The 26,718-nt window shown below is 52.7% G+C and overlaps 12 protein-coding genes across 12 annotated transcripts; 7 read left to right on the top strand and 5 right to left on the bottom strand.

Annotated features, from left to right (window-relative positions):
- Positions 1-302: 302 nt before the first annotated feature.
- On the bottom strand, positions 303-1,557 carry ARB_03568 (uncharacterized protein; the record flags this gene model as incomplete). The annotated part of the gene is made up of 3 exons (XM_003010170.1): positions 303-527; positions 591-1,331; positions 1,402-1,557. 3 exons carry the CDS (start codon positions 1,555-1,557, stop codon positions 303-305), a joined length of 1,122 nt encoding a protein of 373 aa, XP_003010216.1.
- A 2,166-nt stretch (positions 1,558-3,723) lies between these two features.
- ARB_03567 (uncharacterized protein) lies at positions 3,724-4,860 on the top strand (the record flags this gene model as incomplete). The annotated part of the gene is made up of 3 exons (XM_003010169.1): positions 3,724-3,748; positions 3,782-4,082; positions 4,155-4,860. 3 exons carry the CDS (start codon positions 3,724-3,726, stop codon positions 4,858-4,860), a joined length of 1,032 nt encoding a protein of 343 aa, XP_003010215.1.
- Positions 4,861-5,634: 774 nt separating this feature from the next.
- ARB_03566 (uncharacterized protein) lies at positions 5,635-6,060 on the top strand (the record flags this gene model as incomplete). Its single annotated transcript, XM_003010168.1, has 1 exon — positions 5,635-6,060. One exon carries the CDS (start codon positions 5,635-5,637, stop codon positions 6,058-6,060), a length of 426 nt encoding a protein of 141 aa, XP_003010214.1.
- A 403-nt stretch (positions 6,061-6,463) lies between these two features.
- Positions 6,464-10,424, top strand: ARB_03565 (uncharacterized protein; the record flags this gene model as incomplete). Its single annotated transcript, XM_003010167.1, has 4 exons — positions 6,464-8,966; positions 9,025-9,209; positions 9,281-9,447; positions 9,545-10,424. 4 exons carry the CDS (start codon positions 6,464-6,466, stop codon positions 10,422-10,424), a joined length of 3,735 nt encoding a protein of 1,244 aa, XP_003010213.1.
- A 403-nt stretch (positions 10,425-10,827) lies between these two features.
- On the bottom strand, positions 10,828-12,426 carry ARB_03564 (uncharacterized protein; the record flags this gene model as incomplete). Its single annotated transcript, XM_003010166.1, has 3 exons — positions 10,828-11,184; positions 11,249-12,264; positions 12,294-12,426. 3 exons carry the CDS (start codon positions 12,424-12,426, stop codon positions 10,828-10,830), a joined length of 1,506 nt encoding a protein of 501 aa, XP_003010212.1.
- Positions 12,427-13,666: 1,240 nt separating this feature from the next.
- On the bottom strand, positions 13,667-15,791 carry ARB_03563 (uncharacterized protein; the record flags this gene model as incomplete). The annotated part of the gene is given in 3 exon segments (XM_003010165.1): positions 13,667-14,632; positions 14,717-15,469; positions 15,489-15,791. 3 exon segments carry the CDS (start codon positions 15,789-15,791, stop codon positions 13,667-13,669), a joined length of 2,022 nt encoding a protein of 673 aa, XP_003010211.1.
- A 152-nt stretch (positions 15,792-15,943) lies between these two features.
- ARB_03562 (uncharacterized protein) lies at positions 15,944-16,631 on the top strand (the record flags this gene model as incomplete). Its single annotated transcript, XM_003010164.1, has 4 exons — positions 15,944-15,957; positions 15,984-16,084; positions 16,139-16,395; positions 16,452-16,631. 4 exons carry the CDS (start codon positions 15,944-15,946, stop codon positions 16,629-16,631), a joined length of 552 nt encoding a protein of 183 aa, XP_003010210.1.
- A 187-nt stretch (positions 16,632-16,818) lies between these two features.
- On the top strand, positions 16,819-17,181 carry ARB_03561 (uncharacterized protein; the record flags this gene model as incomplete). The annotated part of the gene is made up of 1 exon (XM_003010163.1): positions 16,819-17,181. The coding sequence occupies one exon, from the start codon at positions 16,819-16,821 to the stop codon at positions 17,179-17,181; it is 363 nt and encodes a 120-aa protein (XP_003010209.1).
- A 173-nt stretch (positions 17,182-17,354) lies between these two features.
- On the bottom strand, positions 17,355-18,847 carry ARB_03560 (uncharacterized protein; the record flags this gene model as incomplete). The annotated part of the gene is made up of 2 exons (XM_003010162.1): positions 17,355-17,568; positions 17,637-18,847. The coding sequence occupies 2 exons, from the start codon at positions 18,845-18,847 to the stop codon at positions 17,355-17,357; spliced, it is 1,425 nt and encodes a 474-aa protein (XP_003010208.1).
- A 629-nt stretch (positions 18,848-19,476) lies between these two features.
- ARB_03559 (uncharacterized protein) lies at positions 19,477-21,477 on the top strand (the record flags this gene model as incomplete). Its single annotated transcript, XM_003010161.1, has 2 exons — positions 19,477-19,695; positions 19,741-21,477. 2 exons carry the CDS (start codon positions 19,477-19,479, stop codon positions 21,475-21,477), a joined length of 1,956 nt encoding a protein of 651 aa, XP_003010207.1.
- Positions 21,478-22,042: 565 nt separating this feature from the next.
- Positions 22,043-22,563, bottom strand: ARB_03558 (uncharacterized protein; the record flags this gene model as incomplete). The annotated part of the gene is made up of 2 exons (XM_003010160.1): positions 22,043-22,252; positions 22,369-22,563. 2 exons carry the CDS (start codon positions 22,561-22,563, stop codon positions 22,043-22,045), a joined length of 405 nt encoding a protein of 134 aa, XP_003010206.1.
- Positions 22,564-23,048: 485 nt separating this feature from the next.
- On the top strand, positions 23,049-25,883 carry ARB_03557 (mucin family signaling protein Msb2, putative; the record flags this gene model as incomplete). Its single annotated transcript, XM_003010159.1, has 1 exon — positions 23,049-25,883. The coding sequence occupies one exon, from the start codon at positions 23,049-23,051 to the stop codon at positions 25,881-25,883; it is 2,835 nt and encodes a 944-aa protein (XP_003010205.1).
- Between the last annotated feature and the right edge of the window lie 835 nt (positions 25,884-26,718).

Here is a 26,718-nt window from a genome sequence, read left to right as displayed (position 1 = left end):
TTTTTTATCATTTCCGCCGCCGAGATCGCCCGGGCCAATCGTCGCTTTTGGCCACAGCATGCCTTTGCACCGCTCGCTGGGGACACACAGCCAACTTTGTATGCGATACCCCAGCCAACTATGCGAAAGGATGCGCAGAGGTCACGTATGCAGGAAGGCAGGAGCCGGAGTAAGAGATAAATGATTGAATATATGATGAATTTTTTTAAGTATATATCAAGAATATATGTACGGAATATGGCTATGTACAGGGTTGGTGCACAATAAATGTACAATATTGACAGGATGGAGTATAATCCGATTTACTTGGCGAGCTCAGTGACGAAGCCGACAATGAGCTTAGCGTGCTCGATCATGTGGTCGAAGTCGAGGTAGTCGATGGTGTCAGAGTCAGTGTGGAGGTGAGGGTCGAGGAGATCGATGGGAGACTCGGCAACCATGGCAGATGGGTAGCCATTGCGGTTAGCAGAGGCGTGGTCAGAGCAAGCATAGCCGCAGCGGGTGTCGATGGTTGGGATTGAGCAGTACTTAAGAACGTTATTAGGACATTATTTTATCAATAAAAATATTTATCAAGGGTTGAAGCTTACCTTGCTGATGACCATGCGGACGAACTTGGTCAAGTTAGCGTTGACGTTGTCGGTGATAATACCGAAGGACACCTTGAGGCCCTTGTCGACCATTCCCTTGATGTATCCGGTCATGTCCTGGTTGAGCATGCCCTTGACCTTCTTGCCGGTCTGTTTGTAGTTGGCGAAAATGGCCTGGGAGCCGAGAAGACCAGCTTCCTCACCGGCGTACCAGTGGAACTCAATGGTGTTGGCAGCCTTGCCCTGGACGATGGTCTGGTCCTGGAGAACACCGCGGAGGGCCTCAAGGATGGTGACGGAGCCACTTCCGTTGTCATCGGCACCTGGAGCGCGGCCGGTCATGGGGCTGCGTTGGTTAATGCTGTCTTGGTGAGCACCGACAACAACGATTTCAGGGGAGCGGCCTGGGATGGTGGCAACGATGCTGTGCTGAGCCCAGTTGTGTCGGAAGCTGACGACCTTGGCACCGTAGCGGCTGGCGCCAGCGCTATTGATGGCAGCCTGGACTTGCTCCTGGAGCCAGGTGGCAGACTGCTTGCCAAAGTCAGCCTTGTAGTAGCGGTTGTGGAACGAGCTGAGCTTGGTCAGATCGCGCTGCATGTTCTCCTTGGAGAGGGTAGCAATCATGGCGTTAACAGCATCAGCATGGCGGATGGAGGTTGGATAGGCAATGGCTGGCTGTGCAACAGCAGCAGTGAATCCAACCTCCTCGTCAGTGATGTCAAAGAAGTCTTGGCCCTTCTAGAATGGGTGTTAGTAACCAGTATTGTCTGGTGAACATACAACTTTTGCGTAAGATAGTGGTACATACCCGCTTAAGCTCCCACTTCTCCTCCTCGGTAACCCAGCGAGTCTCACCAGGAGCAAGTTCGATGAGGAACTTCTCGGCCCGGGTGTCAACAGGAATGCTAGCTCCGAGGACGGAGGTAGCGGTAGCGCTCAGCGCAAGAACAGAGAGGAGCTTCATGGCTAGAGAAGAGCAGTCAGCAAGATGCCGATCGGGGCTGCAGGTAGGTAGATGGTATAGTAGAACTGTTGTGACTAACCGTCAGGTAGATCTTCGGGAGATAGACAGTCTATCAGGGGTAAGTATGGGGAAAGAGAGGAAGGGATAGAGATACTCTCGAAGATCAGCTCTGAAGATCTGTTCGATGCGTGCGAGGAATCTTTTCAGAGCAGATCGACAGCACCTCGGGGGATATTTATATTCGCTTCCATCCCCTACAAAGACCTCATCTGATGGCGGCGGCAACGGCGGCGATGACCAACCGTATCATGACGGCTAACTATGTGACGGATTACGGCGGCCAAAAAGAGAGGAAGCAAGATAGGCCTTCTTCATCCTTTGCCCCCTTCCAGACCCGCATCACGCCGTGGGTATTTGGCCAGACGGTCCGGAATCCTACCTGAAGAGTTCCGCCCATGTGCAACAAGCTGGAAACCCAGGATGCCCCATGATAGTGTCGTGAGCCTAATTGATATCCGGATAAGATGGTGTGGTATCAGGAAAGATAGCCTGCCTGGGGTTGACGGCGGCAAGGAAGGAAAGGGGAGGGAAAAAGGCAGAGCAGCTGGCCCCCAAGAAAGCCAGCTTACCGGCTAGTTTGTCGGTGGTATGATGATACCATCTCTAGCCACGCGACCCCAGAGATGGTCGAACAAGTCAACATCCTGCAGTGGGTACGCCAAGTAGAAAGCAAATTGAAGGAGAATGCAAGATAACTTTCTTGCAACGCGGGGGGAGGGGGGAGTTCGCAGTAGTTCACCGTCCAGAATATGGGGTGCAGCGCCCAGCTTATATATCTATCATCACAACATCTTATGTTATAATAAGGGGTATATTTTCACAGATTCAATGCGTCTCACATCCGTCTGGAGAAGAAGAAACATTGCTGAGCGTGATCTGGACCTGGCGAGGCGTCGGCTTCCCGGTGATGGAGAACCTGATCGACCGGCACTGTGATCGACCAGCGGGATCGAGGGTGACCCTCCTTCGAGAAACATTCCAGTTGCCTTCGTTTCCTCGGGTTATGGTTTTGTTTTTTTCCCTGGTTCCATATTTCATTTTGAGTTGAGCAGGCCTCATCTGCGCTTGTCCCGTGCCCCAGCCAATGGGCAACGTAGACAGGCGAAGGAAGGGATCGTTCTTATTAATACCAAGACCATCCCTCGGGGGAAAGGTATCATCTTGGCTGTTTCGACTTAGCTATATATAAACATATATAGTGTGCATTATAGGGCGCCTGAAGCGCACCAGGGGCAGGCCGTCTTTTGATATCAGGGAGAGCGAGCGTAGGAAGCCAGTTTTGATTTCCCGTTGCTTGTCTCCGTGTCTGTATCCTCCAGCACCCCGAGGCAAGGCTAGTGAAGTAGCATTCGGACATGTACCGAATCCAGTCATGAACCCGCGATAACAACACGCCTGCGGCATCTCGAACGCCGTCGCTGTCGCCATCTTTGTTTATCTAGGTTGTCTTCTCCATCTTTTTTTCCTGTTGACGTCGAAATAAAAACCAAGAAGTCAAGATAAGGTGATGACTAAGATGATGACTAATATGGTAACTCTAAATTCCGCTGACTAATCCCGTGCTTAAGCGTGCCATGTGACCGACCCCGCAAACTTGCCTAAACGGGACATGCATACACAGCATACACGGGCGGCGGTCCAAGCTGCATCGCTGGTACTTAATTTCTGGTGCGAGCCCCCGCAAAAGCCAAGTACCAGCTATGCCGCGAGTCCCATGCAGCCATGGGCGCACAGGGACGTCAGCTGCCTCTCGCTGCCCTGGCCTGATTGCTTCAGCCTGCCCAGCATGCGCCGACACGACGCAAAAGGAGAGGATGAGAAGAGCGTCAAGCCTTCGGACTATCCCAACTAGCGCTGCAGGAAGAGTTTACCAAGCAAGCCAATTCAAGCTCACTAGCAGGAGAAGGGTTTAGCTGCCTGACGACCTTGTTTTTGCGCTGCTGCTGCTGTTGCCGCTGCTGCTGCGGGGGTGCGACAGGAGAACGACCTCTGGAGAACATCCCCAAGACCGTCAACTCGTCAGCGAGGCACGTCAACATCAAACATCACATCCATACTTACATCCGAGATAGCGAGTAGAGGCAGATAGCAGCAGCTCCGACAAACATGGCAGACTCGACAGTTCATACTTGTGAGTAGCCCGAGACGAGAAAGTGAAGCAAAGACAAGCATCATCTCAACGCTGTTTTGGCCTATCGGCCGCTGAGCTGGCATGGTTTACTCATCTTCACCCTAGACAACCCCTTCGTCAAGCGTTCGTCGTATCAGCGCAGCTCAATCTGGGCTTACCAGGCTGCCAGCACGATCTCCTGGCTGCTCGTCGTTGGCTTTGGCATCTACTCGGGCACTCATCGCAAGCACCACGGCACGCCGGAGAAGGGGGATGGCGATGCCCTCCAGGCCCTCGCTCACGACGACCACCTCAATGCCTTCTCCCAGACCAAGGTCGTCACTGGTATATACTGGTTAGTTGCTCTATTGGGAAGTAATGCGGAAAGAGAGGATGGTAATAGGCCTTGCTGATAACCCTTTGACAGGATAATTCTGCTCATTTCTCAGCTGGGTTATATCGGTCAGCTCTGGAGCTCAGATGAACAGCACGTTACTACGGCCGCCAATGTGGCTCCGTACTTTGTGCTCAATAACCTCTTCGTTCTGGCCTTTACCTTGCTCTTCACGCATGCTAAGTTCTGGTGGGCTGAGGTCTTTGATATCTTCAGCTTGATCAACCAGGCCACTCTCTACTGGAGCTTCCCAGGCCTGCACCCATTCATCCACCTGCCAGTTGTAGCTGGACCATATGCCTGGTCTCTGCTCACCCTCTTCTGGAACGGTGCCGTAGCTGTTGGCAGCAACAGTACCCCCTTGAGACTCGTGGCCAATGTCTTCATCTGGGTATTCTTCGTCTATGGACAGGCTCACATTGTCATCCGTAACGATCAGTACCTCGGATACGCCCTCAGTTTGCTTACCTTCTGTAAATCCCCCCCACCACCCATTCCAGTTTTAAAACAAGAATATAAGGCGCTGACTCTGACTTCTCTAGCTCTCTCGCTCAAGCAACTGGCTATCAAGATCATCTCTCTGCAGTGGATCTTTGCCTTTACCATCTTCGGTATCTTCGCTGCTTCTTCACTCTACAGTACTGTTACCAACTTCCTCGGCCTCAACTTCTTCCTCATTCCCCACGAGGAGCCAGAACAAGGTGACCGTGAGCGTGAGCCTCTTCTCACAAACGAGTAAGCAGCACAGTTGACCTCTGCCATCGTAAATGTGACTAATGCTTGAGTGCCAATCTGACACTCAACCGGACTCTCTTGACCACCTGGACCATATCTCTACTAACCCTGACTCTAATATTTCAATATCTCTTTGGTGCGAGTCTATCTACCCACTTAACCAGAAACATACAACTATATATCACCGCTCCATCAAATACGTATACGAGGCAAGACGAGACCCGAGGGATGCCGCTCTGCTCCCAGGTTGGAGGTTTCATTCAAGTAATCATGTCTCGGAAATTATCGTCATCTTTCACATAATATTCCGCTTCTCTACTTAGCCGGCGTGTTCGTGATCTCGTCTTAATATCTGTAATTACTGCAAGTTTTCATATGTGGTAATGTCTATTTTCTATTTCGTATTTCCTACATAAATTGCCAATGTCATTCTCAAGTCCATTTTCTTCTGTGCCTCGCTCTGGTAAACGTTTGGTTGTCCATCTCCTTGGATCTGGAAACGGGCCGAAGAGCTTGCCGCTTTCGCCGTCGGAGTCCTGATCTGGGTTTCGCCCTGCCAAGGCGTGGAGTCGAGTCTTTCTTTTCTTCTTTGATCTCCGTCGGTTACCATTTTCAGATCCAGACGGGTATACATATAAAGCACCGCTGTTCAAGTATGAGGAGCAAGCAGTTCACAACTTTCTTGTGGGAATAGCTAAATTTGACAGAAACTATTAAGACGACAGTAAGTTTTAGGTATGCCGCGCCCCATCGTAATAGACCTGCTAACAGCACAGCAATGGCTACCATCTACTCCCATCTTTCCGAGGCAGAGCAGAATCTCATCGAGGTGGCAACCAAGACGATAGAGGCCATCCCCCTATCTGAAGATTACAGCGTTGGTAGTGCTGCGCTCGCAGAAGACGGCCGTATATTCACTGGCATCAACGTCTATCACTTTACCGGCGGACCTTGCGCTGAGCTTGTTGTCCTGGGGGTCGCTGCCATGGCCGGGCCACCCAAACTCACACACATCGTCGCCGTAGGAAACCAAGGGCGAATGATTCTCAGTCCGTGCGGGCGTTGCAGACAGGTCTTGGGTGATTTGCATCCAGATATCAAGGCGATAGTACGGGTTGCTGATGGGTCAGTCAGAGTCGAGAAGGTGCAGGATTTGCTGCCAGCGAGATATGTCGTACCGGACACCACCGTTGAGAGCATCTAGAGAGTCTCCATCAATCTCCTTCTACAGCTATTTTATAGTCCAAAGGCTCGTCGTTTTTCTCGAGGTTTCCTTCGCTTCTTCATGTAGATAGATTTAGAGTTACCGCCCGGCTTAGTCAGCCGGGTTGCCATGACAACGTCGAGTTTACATCGGAAAGCCGCAAAGATGAAAGCAACGCGAGCGCTAAAAGTTCTACAAGACTGCAACTCCAGCTTCAGGTTGATCGTCTGGCATATATACAGGACTTATTGCCTCTGATATACCCATAGTTGACTTGTCTGTTGACATTCTCACCGATCTGGTTCTACCTAATATGCCATATAACTGATCTAGATCGACCATCTACATCTCCATCCTCCATATTCGACGCCAGCTCCGCCAGAAACGACTGTAGTAACGCACAATGGACCAGACAGGAGGCCATTCGGCTCCTCCTGGCTACAGCGAGGAGCCTCCGTCTTACTCACAACCCAACAACTACGACGATAACGATGATATGAGAACCTCCATGACCGCGGCTGGAGCGAACGCCTCCGCGACGATGCGCCTGCTACCCGCTGGCTCAGGAAGCGATTTGAACGAAAGCTACGAGACCTACGACACCTATGCTGCTGGTAGTGACCTTGGAAGCGCGCAGTTTGGAATGCAGAGGTCTTCGACATTGCAGCGTCAACAGTATGTAGCATCTCAACCAGAAGAAAGCAGTACACAGCAATCACCGCCAGACGCAGCTTCAGGCAACAAGATACCAAAAAAGTCGCCTGCTACACTTTTCAAAACCACAAAACCAGTCAACTCCCCTTCCTCTGCCTCTCCTAACCCCCATCTCCTTGCCTTGCCCCATGACATTCCTCTTATGAACCGCTCAAAGCAAAATCCCCCCAGTCCCTCCTCCAGCACCAGCCCTATCAAAAACATCACAGGGGGTATTACATCTTCGTTGCGTTTATGTCACCCTGCTGTTCCTGCTCCACTACGTTTGGCAAGCCCAAAACCACCATTGACTCTAAGACCGAAGCGTCAAAATGATAATCTTGTCCTTGACGGCTTGATTCTTCCCCCAGTCCAAACCACTAATGGAGGAGCATTGTCATCCATCCAGGAAGCAATTGATGAATTAGAAGCTGACCAAAAATTAACTAGCTCTCCTGTATCCCCCTCACGATCGTCATCCCAACGTTATCGTCCCCTCCAGCATCAGCCCTCAATAGCAGGGGCTCCTACTTCACAACCTGCCTCTGCTATAGGCCAGGCTCCAGTTATCCCACCTCCAGGAGCAGCAAATGTCGATGGAACCCAATATGCTTCACGTCCACCTTCGCCTACCAGGCCGTGGAGTCCTTCTCGTAACACTGCTGGCTGGCAACGGCGCCCATCATCTGTTTCGAGCATTCATTACGAACCGCCAGACATCAACGGCAGTCCACGCCCAGGAACTCCAAGTTTAAGATACGGAGGGAGCCCAAGACGCCCACTCCCCCCAGCACCGTTGTTCTCTGCGCCAGCTCCTGCTTTATCCAGTGAGACAACTATTAATATTGGAGAAGGTGATCAATATGACGGGTCTGACGACGTGTTTGGAGGCAATGGTAGAACCATAAGCCCCAAACGTTCGTCCCATGGCAGTCTTAGATCGTACGGATCATACTTCAGTGAATCTACCATGGTGACGGAGGAAAAGGAACATATGAAAAAGGGTAACTTGGATGATGACGACGAAGGCTATGGTGAAGTCTATGCCCCAGCGCCCACTGGCCGTCAGGACAGAAGAGGTGTGAGACAGGCTTTAATGACGAAGAAGGAAGTCAAGCTTGTTAACGGAGAGCTTATCCTGGAATGTAAAATTCCTACCATTTTGCACAGCTTCTTACCACGGAGAGACGATCGAGAATTCACCCATATGAGGTACACTGCTGTCACTTGCGATCCCGATGACTTTGTAGCAAAGGGATACAAGCTTCGTCAAAACATCGGCAGTACTATGAGAGAAACGGAACTGTTTATATGCGTTACGATGTATAACGAAAACGAAATCGACTTCACCCGTTCGATGCATGGAATCATGAGGAACATCTCTCACTTCTGCTCCAGAACCAAGTCACGAACTTGGGGAAAAGATGGATGGAAGAAAATCGTCGTTTGCATTATTGCTGATGGACGACACAAAGTCCATCCTCGCACTTTGAATGCTCTTGGTGCCATTGGTGTGTATCAAGACGGTATTGCGAAGAACATAGTCAACCAGAAGGAGGTTACCGCTCATTTGTACGAATACACGACCCAAGTCTCTTTGGATCCTGACTTGAAGTTCAAGGGTGCCGAGAAGGGTATCGTGCCTTGTCAGATGATATTCTGTCTCAAGGAACGAAACCAGAAGAAGCTCAATTCTCATAGATGGTTCTTCAATGGGTTTGGCCGTGCATTGAACCCCAATGTTTGCATCTTGCTTGACGTTGGAACGAAACCGGAACCTACTGCCTTGTACCATCTTTGGAAAGCATTTGATCAGGACTCCAACGTTGCTGGTGCTGCTGGAGAGATCAAAGCCGGCAAAGGAAAGGGATGGGTCGGACTACTCAACCCTTTGGTTGCATCTCAGAATTTCGAGTACAAGATGTCCAATATTTTGGATAAACCGTTGGAATCTCTGTTTGGATATATCACTGTGCTGCCCGGTGCATTGAGTGCTTACCGATACCATGCGCTGCAGAATGATTCCACCGGTCATGGCCCTCTTAGTCAATATTTCAAGGGAGAGATGTTGCACGGGAAGAATGCTGATGTCTTCACGGCTAACATGTATCTTGCGGAAGATCGTATTCTCTGTTGGGAGTTGGTTGCTAAAAGGGATGAGCAATGGCTATTGAAATTCGTCAAGAGCGCTGTTGGTGAAACCGATGTTCCAGGTAAGTTGTTCAACTCAAGCAGCATTTACTAGAGCGTTTAACTAATGAATTGTGTCAGATTCTGTGCCTGAGTTTATTTCTCAGCGTCGGCGATGGCTTAATGGTGCCTTTTTCGCTGCTGTTTATTCTCTGATTCATTTCAGACAAGTTTGGAAAACGGACCACACAGTTGCTCGAAAGATTTTGCTGCATATTGAATTTATTTATCAATTCGTCAGCTTGGTCTTTACATTTTTCTCTCTTGTAAGTCGAACTAACCATTACATTCAGCTTCTCAGGCCTGCAGAATGCTAACAGGTTGTTCCACCTATTAGGCCAACTTCTATATCACCTTCTACTTCGTTGCATTAGCTGTTGCGGATCCAAAGATAGATCCGTTCGGACATGGAATAGCCAACATCATTTTCATCATCTTGAGATATGCCTGTGTCTTGCTTATCTGTCTGCAATTTATCCTTTCCATGGGTAATCGACCCCAGGGGTAAGTCAATCAACGCTTCACTCCATCGAATTGGAAATATACTTACTTTCATCAATAGTGCGAGGAAAATGTTCTTGAGTGGAATGATCGTATACAGTATAATCATGATATACACCACTTTCGCTGGTTTATACGTCGTCATTCGTCAATTCACTGCGAAGGAGAACAAAAGCAAGTTGACTCTGGGACAAAACGTATTCACTAACGTGATTGTATCGACCCTGTCAACTATTGGTCTGTACTTCGTCATGTCGTTCATCTACCTTGACCCCTGGCACATGTTTACCTCATCGGCCCAGTACTTTGCCCTGTTGCCGAGCTACATCTGTACGCTTCAGGTCTATGCCTTCTGCAACACTCACGATGTTACCTGGGGTACAAAGGGAGACAACGTCTTACACACTGATCTTGGTGCGGCACGTATCACGGGCTCCTCAACAGTCGAGCTTGAAATGCCCTCTGAGCAACTCGATATCGACAGCGGATATGACGAAGCATTGCGCAATCTTCGAGACAGACTCGAGGTCGAGAAACCAGGCTTATCCGAGTCCCAGATGCAGGAAGATTACTACCGTGCTGTGCGAACGTACATGGTTTCTGTATGGCTGATTGCCAATGCTATTCTAGGCATGGCCGTGACGGAGTCGTACAGCAGCAAGCACATTGGAAGTAACGGTTACCTGGCCTTTGTGCTCTGGAGTGTTGCTGGTCTGGCTGTGTTCCGTGGCATCGGTTCTACAGCCTTTGCAATACTCAACCTCGTCCAGATGATTGCTGAGGGCAAGATGAAATTCAGCGCTGGCAAGTTCTCTATTGGTAGCAGTTCAGGAAGCACTAGTGCTCCCAGTTCAATTGGAAAGAGGATTCCACACAGGAGTATTAAGCATAAAGTTACTGACTTCTTTACCGAAACTGGCTGGACTATTCAGCGGCACTTCAACAAGGTAGCTTACAAGGCAGCCTTTTGGAGGAGATAAGCACCGTCTATTTTAATCTTGTCTGACTCCATTATTGTTCCAACTGTTCAAAAAAGAGGGGTGCGTTTGGGAGATTTCTTTTTTTTTTTTATTTTCTTATTTCTTGATTGTTTCTTCCTTTTGTGCATGTTGAATCTTGATGGGAAGTATACATACCCAAATGTGCGGCCGTGGTGTTTATTGGATGTGTTTTATGTATAATTTATGTTTTGTGAATGCTTTTTATGATAATGAGGAATTTATCAGATTAATGATTTGTTCTATTCCTTTAAATTTGAAGTAAACAAAAAAATCAACTATGTGCAAGATGTATCAACCAACGCTGATCTATAGCTAAGAGACAGCAAATAGGGAAAATCGACCAACCAACCATACGCTCAGTATATAACTAGTAGAGCATCGCTTACATGCTATCCTCTCTCCACTTACTTCTGGTCTTATCCCAGGCCGCCTTCTCCTCCTGACCGTGTAACTCATCCATACCTACTCCCAGGCCACGCTCAACCCACTGCTTACTTTCCATCTCAGCTAAGCGGGACAAAGCTCGAGCGAATGCGAAGCGTTCTTCGTCCCCACTGAATATCGAGCTTGCCTTGAGCTGATCCATGGTAAGGCCTAGATCGTCCATGAGATTGCGCATGTCAGCTTGTAGTTCGTCGTTAGACGAGGTATCACCGTCCTTGGAAGAGGCTTTTTTGATATCATCATCCGACAGAAAAAGGTTTCGTAGCGGTACTGCAGATGTGAGGACCAGTTTTGCCTATTACGAAATTAGTATGGGCTCGTAGCATGTTTCTACGAATAGGAAGGGGAAAAATGCTTACCCTGCTCTCGTACACTGCGTCGATGAAAGTGATGAATCGTCTCGCTAGATCTCGTTGATGCAGACCCATGGCAGGAACATCAGTGATAATGAAGGAGTTGTAATGGTTCATAAGCTCAATGTAATCCGCCGCACTGGTGGCACGGCCTATGATCTCGTTAAATGCGAACCGAGCTGCTTTTCCCGACGCTTGCGGAACATGTACGGCTCTCCCCCAAACTTCATGCACGGCAGGATGAGGAGGGTCGTTCTCAAAGTCACCTAGGTACCGGAACCATTTATCCGCATGGTGCTCGGCAGCTATGTCCATCGGATTATGATAGACACCTGACGGCGGACGAGGGATTTTGCGATAATCCGTTGACGAGTTTAGGTTTATTACCGTCAGCGCTGTCTTGAGCAGGTGAATGCAGGGTATGAACGATTCGCGCTGGATTCCGTTCTTGTATAGATCGTCAGGGTGTCTGTTGGAAGTAGTCACCAGCACCACGCCATGGGACATGAGAGATTCAAGTAGACGCCGCAGAATCATAGCATCAGCTACATCTGTGCATTGGAATTCGTCGAAGCAAAGCACGCTGGATTTCTCAGCTATATCTGCCGCCACGAACGGGACGCCGTCGACGTCCGCGCCCTGTTGGGATTTGACGGCGAATAACCGCTTGTGAACATCTTGCATGAAATTGTGGAAGTGTATTCTTGTCTTAGAGGTGATGGAGGGAGGGAGCGTGTCGTAAAATAGATCCATGAGCATTGTCTTGCCGCATCCTACGTCTCCATGCATGTATAGGCCCTTGGGCATGTTGGCGGGTATTTTGGTTGTCTCGGCTGGTTTGGGGGTGTTGTTGAATAGCATGCCGAAGAAGGAGGATTTGGGTGGTTGCGGGTTAAGTGATTCTAGGGTTGGGTGGATGACGGTGGGCGCCTTGTAGTTGCATAGCATGTCATGAAGGTCTTGTAGGTGTTGTATTATTGCTGCCGCGGGAAACAATGTTAGTATTGTAAGTTGCGTTTGAACTGGAAGGATAAAATAAAAGGCTGCCTACCTCTCTGATGGTCGTCGTCTCTCAGGAGGCCTGCCTCAACACGACTTTCATATTCCTGCAGTGGCCCATGGGCAGCATCGACCTTCTTCTCTTTCTCGTCCACCGCTGCGGCCGTTGACATCCCCATCTTCATGCTCCCTCCCGCGCCCCACTGCCCTTCGACATGCCCCCTCTTTAGCCGGGTTACATGCTGAAGAGCCCTCGCGCTGCCGTTCCCACTCGAACATATCAGGGACGCAGATGAGCTACCATAGTTTCGAACAGCTCTGTTCAAACACGATGCGCAAATGGTGTGTCTCGGGGTTCGCGCAGCCAGTCGCATGGTAGATAACGGCCGAATCACAGGCGTCATATTTGTCTGGGCGCCACCGTAACGCCTTTCAATTCTTTCTATATATCTAACAAGGTCGTAATATCACGAACTCCGGCTTCGAGCCATGTAGTTTGCTGTGCTGCTGTATATAGATCGAGACGATAGAACGGCCGTCGGACATCGGATGGCGAGTGTTCGGGTAACTAGCGGAGAGTAAAGGAAACAAAGTCAAATCAAGCTGCAGACATAACTCTCTAGCAAACGAGTAGTCTATTCTAGTGTCACCAACGAAAACTTCAAGCTGTGTGTCTATAAGTTGTAAGTTGATGGTTGTTTCTTCGTCTTTTGGCCGGTAAAAAAGATGAAAAGTCCTGGTTTCCTGTTCGGGACTAGCGCGACATCCACTTTGCCGAGGCACGAAGCCTGCAGTCAAGACTAAGACTATCGTTTAGTAGATTTAAGATAGATTAAGATGGAGATATAGATTAATAGATAGTAGAGGATACAGATGCGATTCATGACTGCCAGTAAGAGACTTTTCCCCCTTGCTCCGGCCCAGATAGACGAATACTCAGAATACAAACGAGACGCGAGGACCAGATATAAAAAAGACCAGTAGAACGGAAAACAAAGCAGGAAAACAAGACCCTAACGGCCGTTAACATAGGGGAATACGGAAAACGAAAGCAAACGAGGAACGAGACATAAGGACGTAAGACATGGTAGACTCTAGAAACGTAGCGTAGCAGGTTGCATGAGGTATTTGGGGGGATATCCGACGTAACAGAGATAAGAAAGGAGATAGATGACAGGTATATGCGACAGAAGAGTGTATCCATATGGCGAGACCGGCAGACAGGTAGACATAGATGGGGATATATGGAGAACAAAGTAGAGATAAAGCCAGGGAACGCCGAGAAAACGAGGAAGGGAAAAAAAGTGGTATAAAGGGAATCCAGGATATAGATAGCAGATGAGATAGAAATGGTAAAAGTCGAAAAGGAGGAGAAGATGCGGCCGTAGAATAGGAGAAGGGACGGATGGGAAGGGATGGAGGAGATCACGGTGTGCTGACGTAGAGCATGAGTTTGGCGTTTCGACGAATAGCAGTTTCCAGGTCTGCGTCTCCGAGTAGCTCGACAAACGAGTTTGACGGCTCATCCTTGTACCGAATGATCATGGAGTCGACCTTGAGTCTATCCCGCAGCTTATCGGTTAGCTGCCGTAGGTTGATATCGTCGGGTACACGGATGACGATGATGTCGTCTTGGAAGAAGACTTTGATCTTTATCGCACCCGAGCCCTGGGAGGGCATCTGGCTGTTAAACGAGCTTCCTTGGCGAGACATGGATGGGGCCTGTGCTTGTCCTGGCGGCGGCATCTGCTGGTGTGGCTGCTGATGGTACTGCTGGGAGACAGAGCCCTGGCTGCGTTGGTGGGTAGGTCGTTGAGAAGGCTGGTAGTGGGCCTGCTGGTTGGGACCACTCATCTGGCCTTGGGAGGACTGGCGGGAAGCGGTTCGAGACAGGTTGTGGCCCGAGGACTGCTGCGAGCCGCTGGAGAGGCGGTAGTCATCTGACATGACGGCGGGATCGATCTCGAAGTCACCTGGACGCGGCGCAAAGAGCTGGCGCACGAGCTGGCAGCGGGAGATGTGCGGGGGCATGGCGAGGAGCTGCTTGACGTACTCGTCTAGGCTCTGACGACGGCCGTTGGAGATGGCGTTTGTGACCTGGGTGACGGGTCCAGGCATGAAGGGGAGAGTGCGCTGGCCGCCTCTGTTGCCGGCTTCTTCTTCGAATTGGGAGAGTAGGGCGATCTGGAAGTCGTAGAAGTCGTGGTAGTAGCGGGAGAGCTCCCACCATCGGCCGTCTTCCATCTGGACCTCGACGATGTACCAGTACTTGTCATTGTCGAAGCAGTACCGCGGAATTGACGCTTGGACGGGTATAGGTACTTGATAGTGCTGTGGCTGCTGTGGTGGTTGCTGTGGATAGCCATGTTTGCTTGGGGATCGTTGGTGGTTCTACAACGTATTAGTTATCGACAGTAACTAAAAAAAAAAAAAAAAAAAAAAAAAAGATAAAAGAAGCAGAGAAGAAATACTGACAGAGCGAGAGTTGAGGCTCATGCGCTCGAGTTCGGCTGCCGCTTGCTGCGGTCCGTTCTCGAACTTGCCTAGAGAGATGGAGGAGTTCTTGTACTCGGCGGTCATCTTCTTCCACTCCTCGACACGGGGCACGCCCGCCCGCCGAACAGCCTCGAGAGGGTCTGGCGCCGACTTCCCTGTCGTCATGTCTCTGATTTCAATGAAGGAGACCGGGATCAGGCCCGGCCCACCCAGACGGCCAATGGGCTTTGCGACGAACCACTCTGGATTTGACTGGGCGATGACGATGATGGCCTCTCCGGCCTTTGCCTCGAGCTCGTCCGGCCGCTCAGCGTTGAAGTCGTACATGACGATGCCGTAGACCATGGCGGTGGCTCCCGTCTTGCCGAGAGACGACATTCTGAACTGCGAGGGCTTGTCTAGCTTGGTGGTGGTGGTGCTGCCGCCGCTGCTGTTGACGATGGTGCTGCTGTCCGAGAAGCCCGAGTCGTGTGCGAGGCGAGGCTGGTGGTGGTGGTGATGCAGGTCTGCGGGCGCGTGGACGGAGTCTCCGCTGTCCCGCTGGTTCTTGCCGATGACCTCGAAGAAGGCAACGGGGACGAGGCCGCGGGCGTTGGGGAAGAGCGGGTTGCAGGCCTCGTACCAGTGCTGGTCGTCCTCTCTGCTGATGACGTGGAAGAAGTCTCCCTTGCTGAAGGCGAGCTCCTCTCTGTTCTCGGGCGACGGCTGGTAGTCGTACAGCGCTTTTATCACCTGTCAAGCGGTCAGTTACGGGAGTTGCTGGCGGTGTTTCTGCTGGTGTTTCTGCTGGTGCTGCTGGTGGTGGTTGTGGGATCGAGGTTGAGGTGAGGTTGCGAGGGTCGACGGGCGGGCGTGGGAATCCACCGCAAGCGCAGGCAGACCCTTGCAGTGCTTGGTGGCGGGCGGGCACAGGCGAGCAAGCGATGAGCGCGTCCCCAAAGCAAAAAACAAGAGTAGGACAAAGATGAGCGGGAGGAGAAGAAGAAGAAAAGAGGCTATCTGACCTTCTTGGGCGGCAAGATGGCGAGGGCTGACTTGGGCGTGATCGAGACATGCTGGTGGTGCTGCGACTTTTCCTTGTCGCCCTTGAGCGAGCGCCGGATGGCCTTGAGTCAAGCGGTTAGCCGGGGTCGACAGCGACTGAGAGTATAAGAGAGAGAGAGAGAGAGAGACGGCCTACCTTCATGGCGCTGGCTGAGACTGTCGATGGCTGAGACTTTGTTCGTCTGCGCTGTCAGAGTTACAGGAATAAGAAGAGGAATAAGAAGAAGAAGAGGAAAAGGACAAGAAAGTGGCGAAGGAAGAAGAAAAAGACGAAGACGGGAGGGAAAAGGACGCCCCTAGCAGGTTAATAAGGACGGACCGAAGGAGCCAGCGGACTTTTGGCCGGACAGACGACAGCAGGCAGAGATGGAGATGAACAAATAGTTATTTGGAGCAGAGAGATAGAGATAGACAGAGATAGAGACAAGAGACAAGAGACAGAGATAGAGATAGAGATAGAGATGGTCGAGAAGAGGCCGCCGTGTTCTGTAACGATGAGTGTTTCGAGCAGAAAAGGGGCCAACGACGGGCAGGGAAGAAGCAAGAAGAGGGACAAAGACAGACAGACAGACAGACAGACAGACAGACAGACAGTAGTAGAAGAAGAAGAAGAAGTAGATAGATGGATAGACAGGAGACAGACAGCGTAGACGTGTTTACTTACTTCTAGATGGCTAGAGGCGATCGCGGGGCGGTTGCAGAGAGATCGGGTAGCCGATGTCTTATAGGCAGGGATGGGCCGGCTGGCGGAGATTTGATATTGGATATAGATGAAGGAGGAGAAGAAGAAGCAGAAGAAGAAGAAGAAGAAGTAGACGGAGACAATGAAGTAGACGATGGAGAGGAGTAAAGACGATGAGAAGAGCAGCAGACTAGAAGAGATGATCGGCTGTGCGACTGTTCAGGGCCGTTAGGAGGCTGGGAAAAAGCAAGCATAGCCAGGGAGGAAGTAAGTAGAAGTACTCCGTAGAAGCTGAGATATATAGATCATAGGTCATAGATCGAGGTAATAGACAGAGAAGATATAGAAGAAGAAGATGTATATAGATAGAGTAACTACGCCAGCTATGGAAGATACATACGCAACTAGACGCCCGCTGCCTGCATACCAGAGTCCACCAAAGGGCCCCCTGAGGAAGAAGATCCTGAAGAAAGCCTTGAAGAAAGACGAAGAAGAAGAAAAGAAGGCAAGAAGGCAAGAGAGAGAGAAAAAAAAAAAAAAGGGGCAAGCTTGTTGCTTTTTCCTTCTCTTGTCTCTTGCCGGTCCTTCTGCTCGGTTCTGTTCTCCGGTCCGCGATGCAGATGCTCATGCTGATGCTGATAACAGTGTGCCGATACCATCCATGTCCCAACGCAACGCCCCTATTCAAGACCAAAGACCAAGACCAAGATGGAAGTAGAAGAAGATAACTCGCTCAGATGAAAAAAAAAGAAGCCGGATGAGTGCAGTTGAAGAGTAAGAAGGAGGTGAAGGAAGAAGAAGAAGAAGAAGTCGAGGGAGGGTCGGAGTAGGAGGAGAGTTAGGTTGGGTGAGGTTGGGTGAAAGTCTAAGGGGGGTTGTACGAGGGATGGTTTATATCTGGCCCTTGATGTCGATGCGCCGGAAGGCCTCCTGCTTGGCCGCCTCAAAGGCCGCACCACACTTGCCGGTCAGCAGCCTGACGCCGTCCTGCGTTTCCTGCAGCAGCTGCTCGGAGACGTGGTCCAGCACAAAACGGGCGCTCTGCTCGTCAGACTCGAAGCCCAGCTCTTCCGTGATGAACCTGATATTCACATCCGGTTTGTACCTTAAAACCATCATTAGCTAGGAGATACAAGAGAGAGAAAAAAAAAGAGGCGAAGTGATAAGACTTACGCTTTACAAATACATGCTAGGGCGGCGAGACGCTCGCGGTCGACAAACATGTCCATGAGATAGGCGCCCATGTTAGGGGTGTCAAGATACAGCTGGAAGAAACGATGGTAGTTGCCCATGGCCAGGGCGGCGCGGACGGCCAGGGCATGGCTGACGGCCGGATCAGCCTTCTCTGCAGCGGTTAGATCTGATAGGGCGCTATTGATCGCCGTCTGGTTGCGTGTGTAGATGAAATAGAGAATACGATACGCTTTGAACTCCATCGGATGGCCGCCGCCCAGGTTCAGCGCGTACAAGCCCTGCAGCTGCGTCTGGCACTGGTTATACTCACCGAGGTCGCCCTTTTCGAGTGCAATGCGCGCGTGGATCTCGTACACCAGCACCGTAAAGTCGTTCTTGATGTGCTGCACCGTCAGGTCCTGGCGCATCGACTTGAACTGGTCGCAGATGTAGCCGTAGTTGTTCTCCTGTTTCCACCGCCGCTTGAGCAGGTCGAGGGTCTTGCGCAGGACTGGAAGCGGGCGTACGTTGTCCGGGTTGGGCGCTGCGGTCAGACGCAGATACCGCTTCTCCAGCTCCGTGCTGCGGCCGACGATGGGGCCCGCGTGCTGGTTGGAGCTCTGGCTGGTGTATGTCTGGGTGTATGAGGGTTGGGGGGACTTGACCTTGGTGGGGGAAGAGGTGCTTTCAAACCGTCGTTTCCTGCTCTCCAGGTGGTGATGGCTGCTGATGTTACTGTTAGACTTACTGTTTAACCCGTCACTATTATTGATATTGTTAGTAGGAACATTCTCCAGGCGTCTGCGTTTGTCCTCTGCGGTTGTCCTCCACGGCGGTATTTCCTGGTAACTCGTTCCGGCAGAGGGAGTAGTAGTAGATGTGTCTGTCGAGATGTCAGTCGACTTTCGCTTGGGCGAGGTCTTGGAGGGCTGGAGAGAGAGCTGGTGGTGGGTGGCGGAAGGGAGGGCGGCGCTGCGTTCGGCCTGGATCATCTGCTGCGGCAAGGGCAGGCTGGCCCAGTCGATGGCCTCGAGGCTGTTGGTCTCTGCTGCGCCGGTGATGACCTGCTTGAGCCTGGCCTCCATCTCCGCGCGAGAGATGCCGGGTATCTGCTGCTCGGGCACGAAGCACCGCTGCACGTACTCGCGCACTGCCGGGGGCCACTCCACCCGCTTTCTCGTCTCTGTTGAAGAAGCCGGAGCCGCAGTCATGGTTGTCGTAGTGGTAGAAGTCGTAGACGCAGTAGAAGAGGCGCTGCGAGCCAGCGTCCGGCGGGCGTGGACGGGGGTGTAAGCTGGAGCCGTCGGTCCTGGAGAGTCGGTCAGCGCTGCACAACCACCGCCAGAGGGTCTCTTACCACTAGCGGACGCTCGCCATGCCGTGTTCATCTCTAGAAATACGATGTGAAGATGGGAAGATGAAGAGAAGAAGAAGACGAAGAAGAGAAGATGAAGAGACAACGACGATGGAGACGATGATGACGATGATGACGATGATGAAGAAAGATGGAATGTCGTCGTGATAAAGTCAAGTCGAAGTCGAAGTTTGTGGTTTCGCTTCCTTTTCGGCTTAGCGCCGCCTCGCCCTATGACTTCACGACTTCGAGATCAACAACTTCTTTTAAGGCCGCACGCAAGCAGGCATCTTGACTATCCGTCGCTTTTGATATCCTGATACTCCGACTCTCAAGACGGGCGATCTCGTCTCTGGCCGTGGCTCACCTGGCGTAGAAGATGGTGCTCGATGTTCTTCCAGCCAGTCGACCTTACCACCGCCCTCCGCCCGTGCCTGCTGCCGGATGAGACGCTGCTCTTCGTCCAGGACGCCATCGGGCTCTACGATGGGTATTCCCTCTTATCTCTCTATTTTGTGCTATGTGCTATGTGCTATGTGCTATGGAAGTAAATGGACTGACGATGATAGTAAATACAAGATACCGCGGTGCCAGAACGGCCATGCGTACCTGACCTCGCACCGGATATGCTATATCGACCTGGAGGAGCCCCGCGGGTGCTCAGTGGGCATCAACCTCAAGGACGTCGACCGCGTCGAGTTTCAGGTAGGCTACCCTCGCCCAGCAGACGGCAGACGGGTTGATGGATAGGTCGCTAACTTGCTTTCCAACTGCCAGGCCCGGTTTCTGCGCTCGTCGCCCAAGCTCAGTCTGCTGCCGCGGAGACGGGCGGCTCCAGGATCTAGTTATACAGCGCCTACGGGACCAGGCTTGGCTACAGCGTCTACCAATATCAAGAGTGAAGCGAGGACGGCGACGTGGGTGTGTCCGATCTGCTCGTTTGCGAACCCGGTGCCATCCAACTTCGACCCTGCGCTGGCTGCGTCGACGGCCATCCCGCCGTGTCTGGCTTGTGGCATCAGGCCGCCCTTGACCACTCTTCTCAAAGCAGCCATCACCGCTTCGACCGCTGCCACTGCCAGTTCTACTTCTACTTCTACTTCTACTAATTCGTCCTCCTCGTCTAAGATATGTCCGAGGTGTACGTTTGCCAATCATCCGTGGCTGCAAGGGTGCGAGATTTGCGGTGCCGGGCTGGGTGGGAACGGGAACGGGAGCGGTGGCCTGACCGGAGCTGGAGCAGTAGCAGGAGCTGGAGCTGGAGCTGGAGCTGGAGCAGGAGTTGGAACGGCGGCGGCGGCGTCTCGGACTGACTCGCCAGCGCCGTTTGGGCCAGCGTCGCGACTGGAAGGCAGGGAGATCGGGGAGTGTGTCAAGCTCTCCTTTCGAGCCGGCGGGGAGAAGGTGTTCCACGAGCGACTGAGGGGGGCTCTCGTCCAGCGCAAGTGGATTCTCCAGGACGCTCCTCCGGTGCCCAAAGCTGGTTCTGGTTCTGGTGGTCCTGGTTCGGGTCTTGGTTCTGGTGTTGGTTTTGGTACTGGTACTGGTACTGGTACGACTGGTGCGACTGGCGTGATTCCAGGCGCAACTGGTACTACTGGTACTACTGGTACTGCTGGTGCAGGTGATAGTAATGTTGGCGGTGGTGTTGGCGGTGTTGGCGGTGTTGGCGGCGGTGGTGGTACTGCTAGTGGTACGGCCGCTGGCATCGCAGGCCTAGAGCGCCGTGGACTGGAGGCCCGACGCAACAACGAGGCAGTGATCGGAGGAGCGTTTGAGGATCTGGAGGCGCTGATGGCGTCTGCCCGCGAGGTTGTGGCGCTGGCCGAGACGTTTGCCCGAGAGCGACGAAACGACGCCGGTGTCACAGACGAGGTCTCGCAGTCTGCCGCCGCCCTCGGGATGATCACCACCAAGCAGCTGCTGGGCCAGTCCGCTGCCTCTGCGTCTTCGTCGTCGTCGTCGACCACGGCGAGCCTGTACGTGACGGAGCTGTCTCGCAACCTGGCCGAGTACCTGACGGACGAGCGAGAGGGCCTGCTGCGACGAGCGGGCGGGATCATGAGCCTGGTGGACGTGTGGGCGGCCTTTAACCGAGCCCGCAACGGCGTCGAGCTTGTGAGCCCGCGAGACTTTCACTCAGCGGCCGAGCAGTGGGAGGTGCTCCGCCTGCCAGTCCGCCTGCGCCGGTTCAGGAAGAGTGGTCTGCTGGTCGTGCAGCGGGCCGACTGGACGGACGAGAAGACCTTGCAGCAGCTCTCTGCCTGGCTCAACCAGTTACACAGTACATCGACTTCTACTTCTACGACGACGACGACGACGACGGGCTCCTGGTTTGGCCGGGGCGTGACTGCGCAGGAAGCCGGCGAGCGCTTTGGCTGGAGTCTCGGGGTGGCCAGCGAGGAGCTCGAGATGGCAGAGGAAAGGGGCCTGCTGTGTCGCGAGCAGGGCGTCGAGGGCCTCCGCTTCTGGCTGAACCACTTCTAGCCCTCGTCGACCGGCCTTCTTTCATCCTGTGTCTTGTGTCTCTTGTCCTTGTCCTCTTGTCCTCCTGTCTATCGCCGTCTGTGTGTCGTGCGTGGCTGATCTATGTACGCTCAAGAGTCTTAAGAGCCAGGGAGGAACCAACAGCCAACAAACACCAGCGGCATCCACCATCCCATCCATCGTCAAGTAGCCTGCTTGCCTGCTTGCCTGGCCTCGTACATGAGTCTATTTAGCCCATCCATGCCGCATCCTTCGCCCTGTCTGCTATATCACTTCTCTGCTATATCCCGGCATCTCACTTTACCCCTATTCTCCGACTGTAGACATCACCTACTATCACCTACTATCACCACCACTTACTATCTTCTACTATCTTCTACTATCACTCTCTCTATCAGCTAGACGCCCACGACGCCCACCAGCGCCCACGTAGCCAGCCCGCCCGCCCTGTGCGACTCCGTAAAATTGCCCTCCCCCATCGCGCTGCGTCCGACAGGCCAACCGAAATGCCAGCCACGCCTTGCGGGGGCCGCTAAAGCAAGTCTTTTCACTTAGTGCCAGGGGGTCAGACGGGCCCGTTCAGGGGTTGCGCTGCGTCTCTTCGTATTCTCCGTCCAGCAGCGAAAAGACAGAGAGAAAGACAGACAGACAGACAGACACAGAGGGAGAGAGAGAGTCCTGGTGACTGGGATGAGCCTTGTCTTGCCGTCTTTTCTTCTTCTTCGTCTTCTTCTTCCTCTTCTCTAACTGTCTTTCTCTTCTTCTGCTTCTGCTTCTGCTTCTTTCATCTTTCTTTCTGACTGTCTCGACTCGAAGCGCCGCCGGCCGCACTAACTAAGAGAGAAAAAAGACTTTTCGTTGCTTTTGCCGGCTTCGTCTTCTTCATCTTGCTCTCTTCGTCTTCATCTCTTCATCCTCTTCATCATCTCCTCTCTTCGTCTTCGTCTTTCTCTTCTTCATCTTCACGCTCGTTTGTCCTCGGACGTTACGCTCTCTCGCCGTCTTTTGCTCTTCTGCTTCTGCTTCTGCTTCTTCCTCTGCTGTCTCGCCGTCACTGACAAAGACGGGTCGCAAGTAAGCGCGCATCCTCCTGCATCTTCTCTGACACCATCAAAGACAAGGACGAGAGGGAGATCAAGAGAATAAGAGAAGAAAAGACCAAGAGAAAAGGAGACTGGCCTCGCCGTCTTCATCTTGTCTCTGTCTTTTGCTGTCTTTCTGTCTTGCTGTCTTGCTGTCTTTTCTCTGTCTTCTCTGTCTTCTCATCCTCAGCCTGACCTCGACCCTCGTTATTCCTTCACTCAGCCATCTTCTATCACTGCCCGTCTTCACTGAATTATCTCGTCTATTGCGATTCATCTCGTCCTCCAATGCTAATCCGTCCAGCTGTTATGACCTAGAGACCGCAGCCGCACTCGCTACCGGACTCCTGTCCACCACACTCTTTACCCAGCCAGCGACAGCCAGCAACCATCCAACCAAAACCCATCACCACGAAGAACTACGAAGAAAGATACATATAATTTCCCGTTAATACGTCTTAATTCAACCAGCCTGACGACGGGCGAGAGATGCGCCTTGCCGCTGCCCTCCTCGCGGCCGTCGCCGTAGAGGCGCTGGGCGACCTTCCCGCCGCCCACAGGCCGCAGCACTACTTCCCGCGCCTCGTCAGGAGAGACCTCGACCGCACCTCATGGGGCGCCTCCTCCAGGAAGATGGTCAAGGCCGGCGAGCCCAGCGACCTGCCGCACTTCTACAACGCCATCATCATGCCCACCGCGGCCTCGACCGACTCCTCGACGACGACCACCACCACCAGCAGCAGCGATACCACCAGTGGAACGTCTACGGGGGACTCTAGCTCGAGTGGAAGTGCAACCTCAAGTGGAGGTGCCAGCTCGGGTGCGGGTGAAAGTCCCAGTCCAACTCCCACTCCCACTCCCACTCCGACTCCAACGCCAGACGACCCGGTAACGACGCCTCCTCCAACGGTCCATCCAACGGCGCCAACGGTCCCTTCAATGCCGTCTGAACCTTCTGAGCCCGCCGAACCTAGTGAGCCAAGTGAGCCTACGCTCATTATCCCAACGGCCCCTTCAAGCAAGCCCACAGTGCCAGAAGAGCCAACGCCGTCAACACCCCCAACACCGCCAAATGAGCCCGTCTCCTCCTCGGTGCCGCTGCCTCCTGTCCTGTCTAGCCCTCCGGTTACCTCTCCCAGCAGCCCTGAGATGTCTACCCCGGCTCCCACTCTGCTGCCTACCTCGTTTCCCACCTTGCTTCCCCCTGAGGAGCCGCCGTCTTCGTCTGCTTCTTCTCAGCCTCACCAGGACCCAAGCTCCTACACTCCTCCTCCGCAGGTCCCACCGTCATCAGAGGCCCCTATTAGCCCCCCAGCTGATCCCACCAGTACCCCCGGTGCTCCTGAGTCTCCCGTGCCTACATCTGTAGTGCCCTCCATGCCTTCGATGCCGTCAATGCCCTCCATGCCCTCCATGCCTCCCATGAGCCCCTCGCAGGGAGTCAGTCACCCCGGCGGCGTGCCTACTGGAGACAGCACTCTCATCCCGCTGCCCACTCTGTTCCCCTCGTCCTCTGCTCCGGCTTCTCCCCCTACCCAGCCCGGTCAATCTTCTCAACCTTCTCGGCCTGGTCAGTCCTCCCAGCCAATGCAGCCTACTCCGCCAGAGACTCCTACTATCCCGACTACTTCGGCCACGGGAGGCATGACTTACCCGGGCGGAGGCACAGGAACTGGATCGAACCCGACCTCTACTGAGGGAACAGGCATTCTGCCCACTCTCCTCCCAATTCCCTCCGATTCTACTGGTACTTCCACTGGTACTAGTATGGGTACTTCCACTGGTGCTGGTACTTCCGCTGGAACTAGTACTACTGGGACTGGTACTTCTACGGGAACTCCTATCAGCTCCCCATCTTCTCCCGTCTCCATCTCTATTCCAATCTCCCTCCCAACCGACCTCACCAGTGTCACCAATTTCCCTACCTACTCTCCCTCCGGTGACCCAGCTACCGTCACCGGCCCTGGCAGCGGAACAGCCACGACCCCTATTACTTCTATTCTTCCCACGGGAACTGGAACCTCCACTGGAACTACAGGCACAGGAACTTCAACTGGATCGTCTACCGGAACCTCTGCTACTACTGGCACCAGCACAGAGACGCCTACCTCAGTCACCTTCCCATCGCTCTCAATCCCTACTGGTACCGCCTCGACTTCCTCCGGCACCATTGGAACTGGCATCACCACAACTCCCACCGGCACCGGCACCGGAACCATGGGCAGCAGCACGTACTCCTCCCACCCAACTTCTGTCTCGGAGACCTCCACCTCTGGCTCTGGCTCGGATACCTCTACCGTCCATCCCTCGACGATGATGACCGTAACCACCACCACCCGCCCGTCCTCCCACACGCCAACCCCAACTTCCACTATACCCTCCTCCTCGGCTCCCATCTCTACCAACTCCGATACCACTCTGTCCGTGCCAACCTCCATCATCATCCAGCCCTCCACCACCACCACCACTACGTCAGCCACTGCTACCCATTCCCCCAAGCCGTTGCCATACATGATCTCCCCTCCCAACGCTAAGCCACCACCACCAGACTCGATCCTCATCCAGCTAGGATTCAATGGCTCTCTACCCTATGAGTTCATCGCCCTCAACACCGATGTGGTCACCCAAATCTTTACTTTCATGCCCTTGGGAGTATCTTATGCCGTCGAAGTCGACAAGGACGAGACCCCCATCACAGGTATCGGGCAGTATGACAGGGGTACCCGCAAGGGCTACACCACCGCCCTCGTCTTTTGCTACATCCCCAAAGACGTTTACAAAGTTCTTGCAACCAGTCTCTCCACCCCGCAGTCCAGGCTCTACACTAATCCGGACGCATCAACCTTCACACTCATGTCCATGATCGACCCTACCATACCCTTACTTGCCGGTGGTCAAACAGTGCCCGGGGGAGGCAATGCTCCATACCCAGGTGGCCTTCCCGGTTCAGGCAACAATGGCGGCAACGGTGACGGTACGGACGGTAACGAAAACAAAGGAAAAGGTCCCGGAGGCTCGGCTGGCGGAACTGGCATCAAACCAACTGCAGTCGGCATCGGTCTAGGCGTCGTCGGTGGAGCTGCCCTGTACGGAGCAGCCATGTTCTTCGTTGCTCGCCGCTACAGAAAGAAACGCAATCTACATCGTCGATCGGACTCGTTGACCAGTGGTATGGGCTCCCCAACGCCTTACCACGATGAGCAGCGTGCCGGCAGTCCGTTCGCAGGCACAACTATGAACGATCGGTACTCGGGTGCTGGCAGTGGTCGGACAGCGCAGATCAGTGCGCCTGTCATGGCTGAGAACTCCCTTGGCTGGAATTAGCCTTGTCACCACCACCACCACCACCCAGGAACGCCCATCTATGCATGCCGTGCCGTTCCTCTAATTTTTTCTACCTACCGTCTGCCTAAGTTACATACGCCTTTGTCCTTGCTTTTACGTGTCGACGCTTTTTCTTTCTTTTTTTTATAGACAGCTGGATATCCTCACTATTTCCCCCTTCCCCCTCGTCCCCGTCACCGTCACCGTCACCGTCACCTCCCTCCTCTTTACTACCGTCAGCAAACACCAACGCGTACTCTGGTTCAGTCCAAACCGTTTTTGTTCCCTATGTCTGCCTGCTTCCTTGCCTGCTTAAATGTACCAACACACGTTCCCTGATTCGAAGATCCAAAAAAAAAGAGAGTCTCAACAGAGGCAGACATCAGCCACCCACCAAAACCAGCTCAGTACCCCCCTGACCCCCTTTTCCTCTCCCCCCTTTTACCCAATACCCCATTCCCATTCCCATTCCCTTCCCCTTCCCCCTCCCTGCCCATTTCCTATGTTTTAATTGAAATCTTCCAGCTCAAATATCGCTCTGCCTGTGCTTTCGCCCTCCCCCTTTTGCTCTCCCCTTAAATGCTTTTTTATACACCGCGTACTAACCTAGCCATCTTCTACCCTACCTATTTTACTCGTTGATACCTTTCTTGCCTGCTCACCGGCCCCCTTTTTATTTTCCTTTACTACTTTTATTCATATACTTAGTTAGTTACCCTTCATGGCTATCTATGTACATATATTATAGGCAGACATTCACTCACGTCTTTCCTTGTGTTTATAGTATATAATATGTAGATATCGTGTGTAGGGCAGAAGTAGGAATAGAATCAAA

This window comes from Trichophyton benhamiae (assembly GCF_000151125.1).
Source record: "Trichophyton benhamiae CBS 112371 chromosome Unknown Abenha-G-c-136h12.r1, whole genome shotgun sequence".
NCBI lineage: Eukaryota > Fungi > Ascomycota > Eurotiomycetes > Onygenales > Arthrodermataceae > Trichophyton > Trichophyton benhamiae.
Note: the sequence above shows the minus strand (reverse complement) of the source record. Positions and strands in the feature narration are given on the sequence as shown.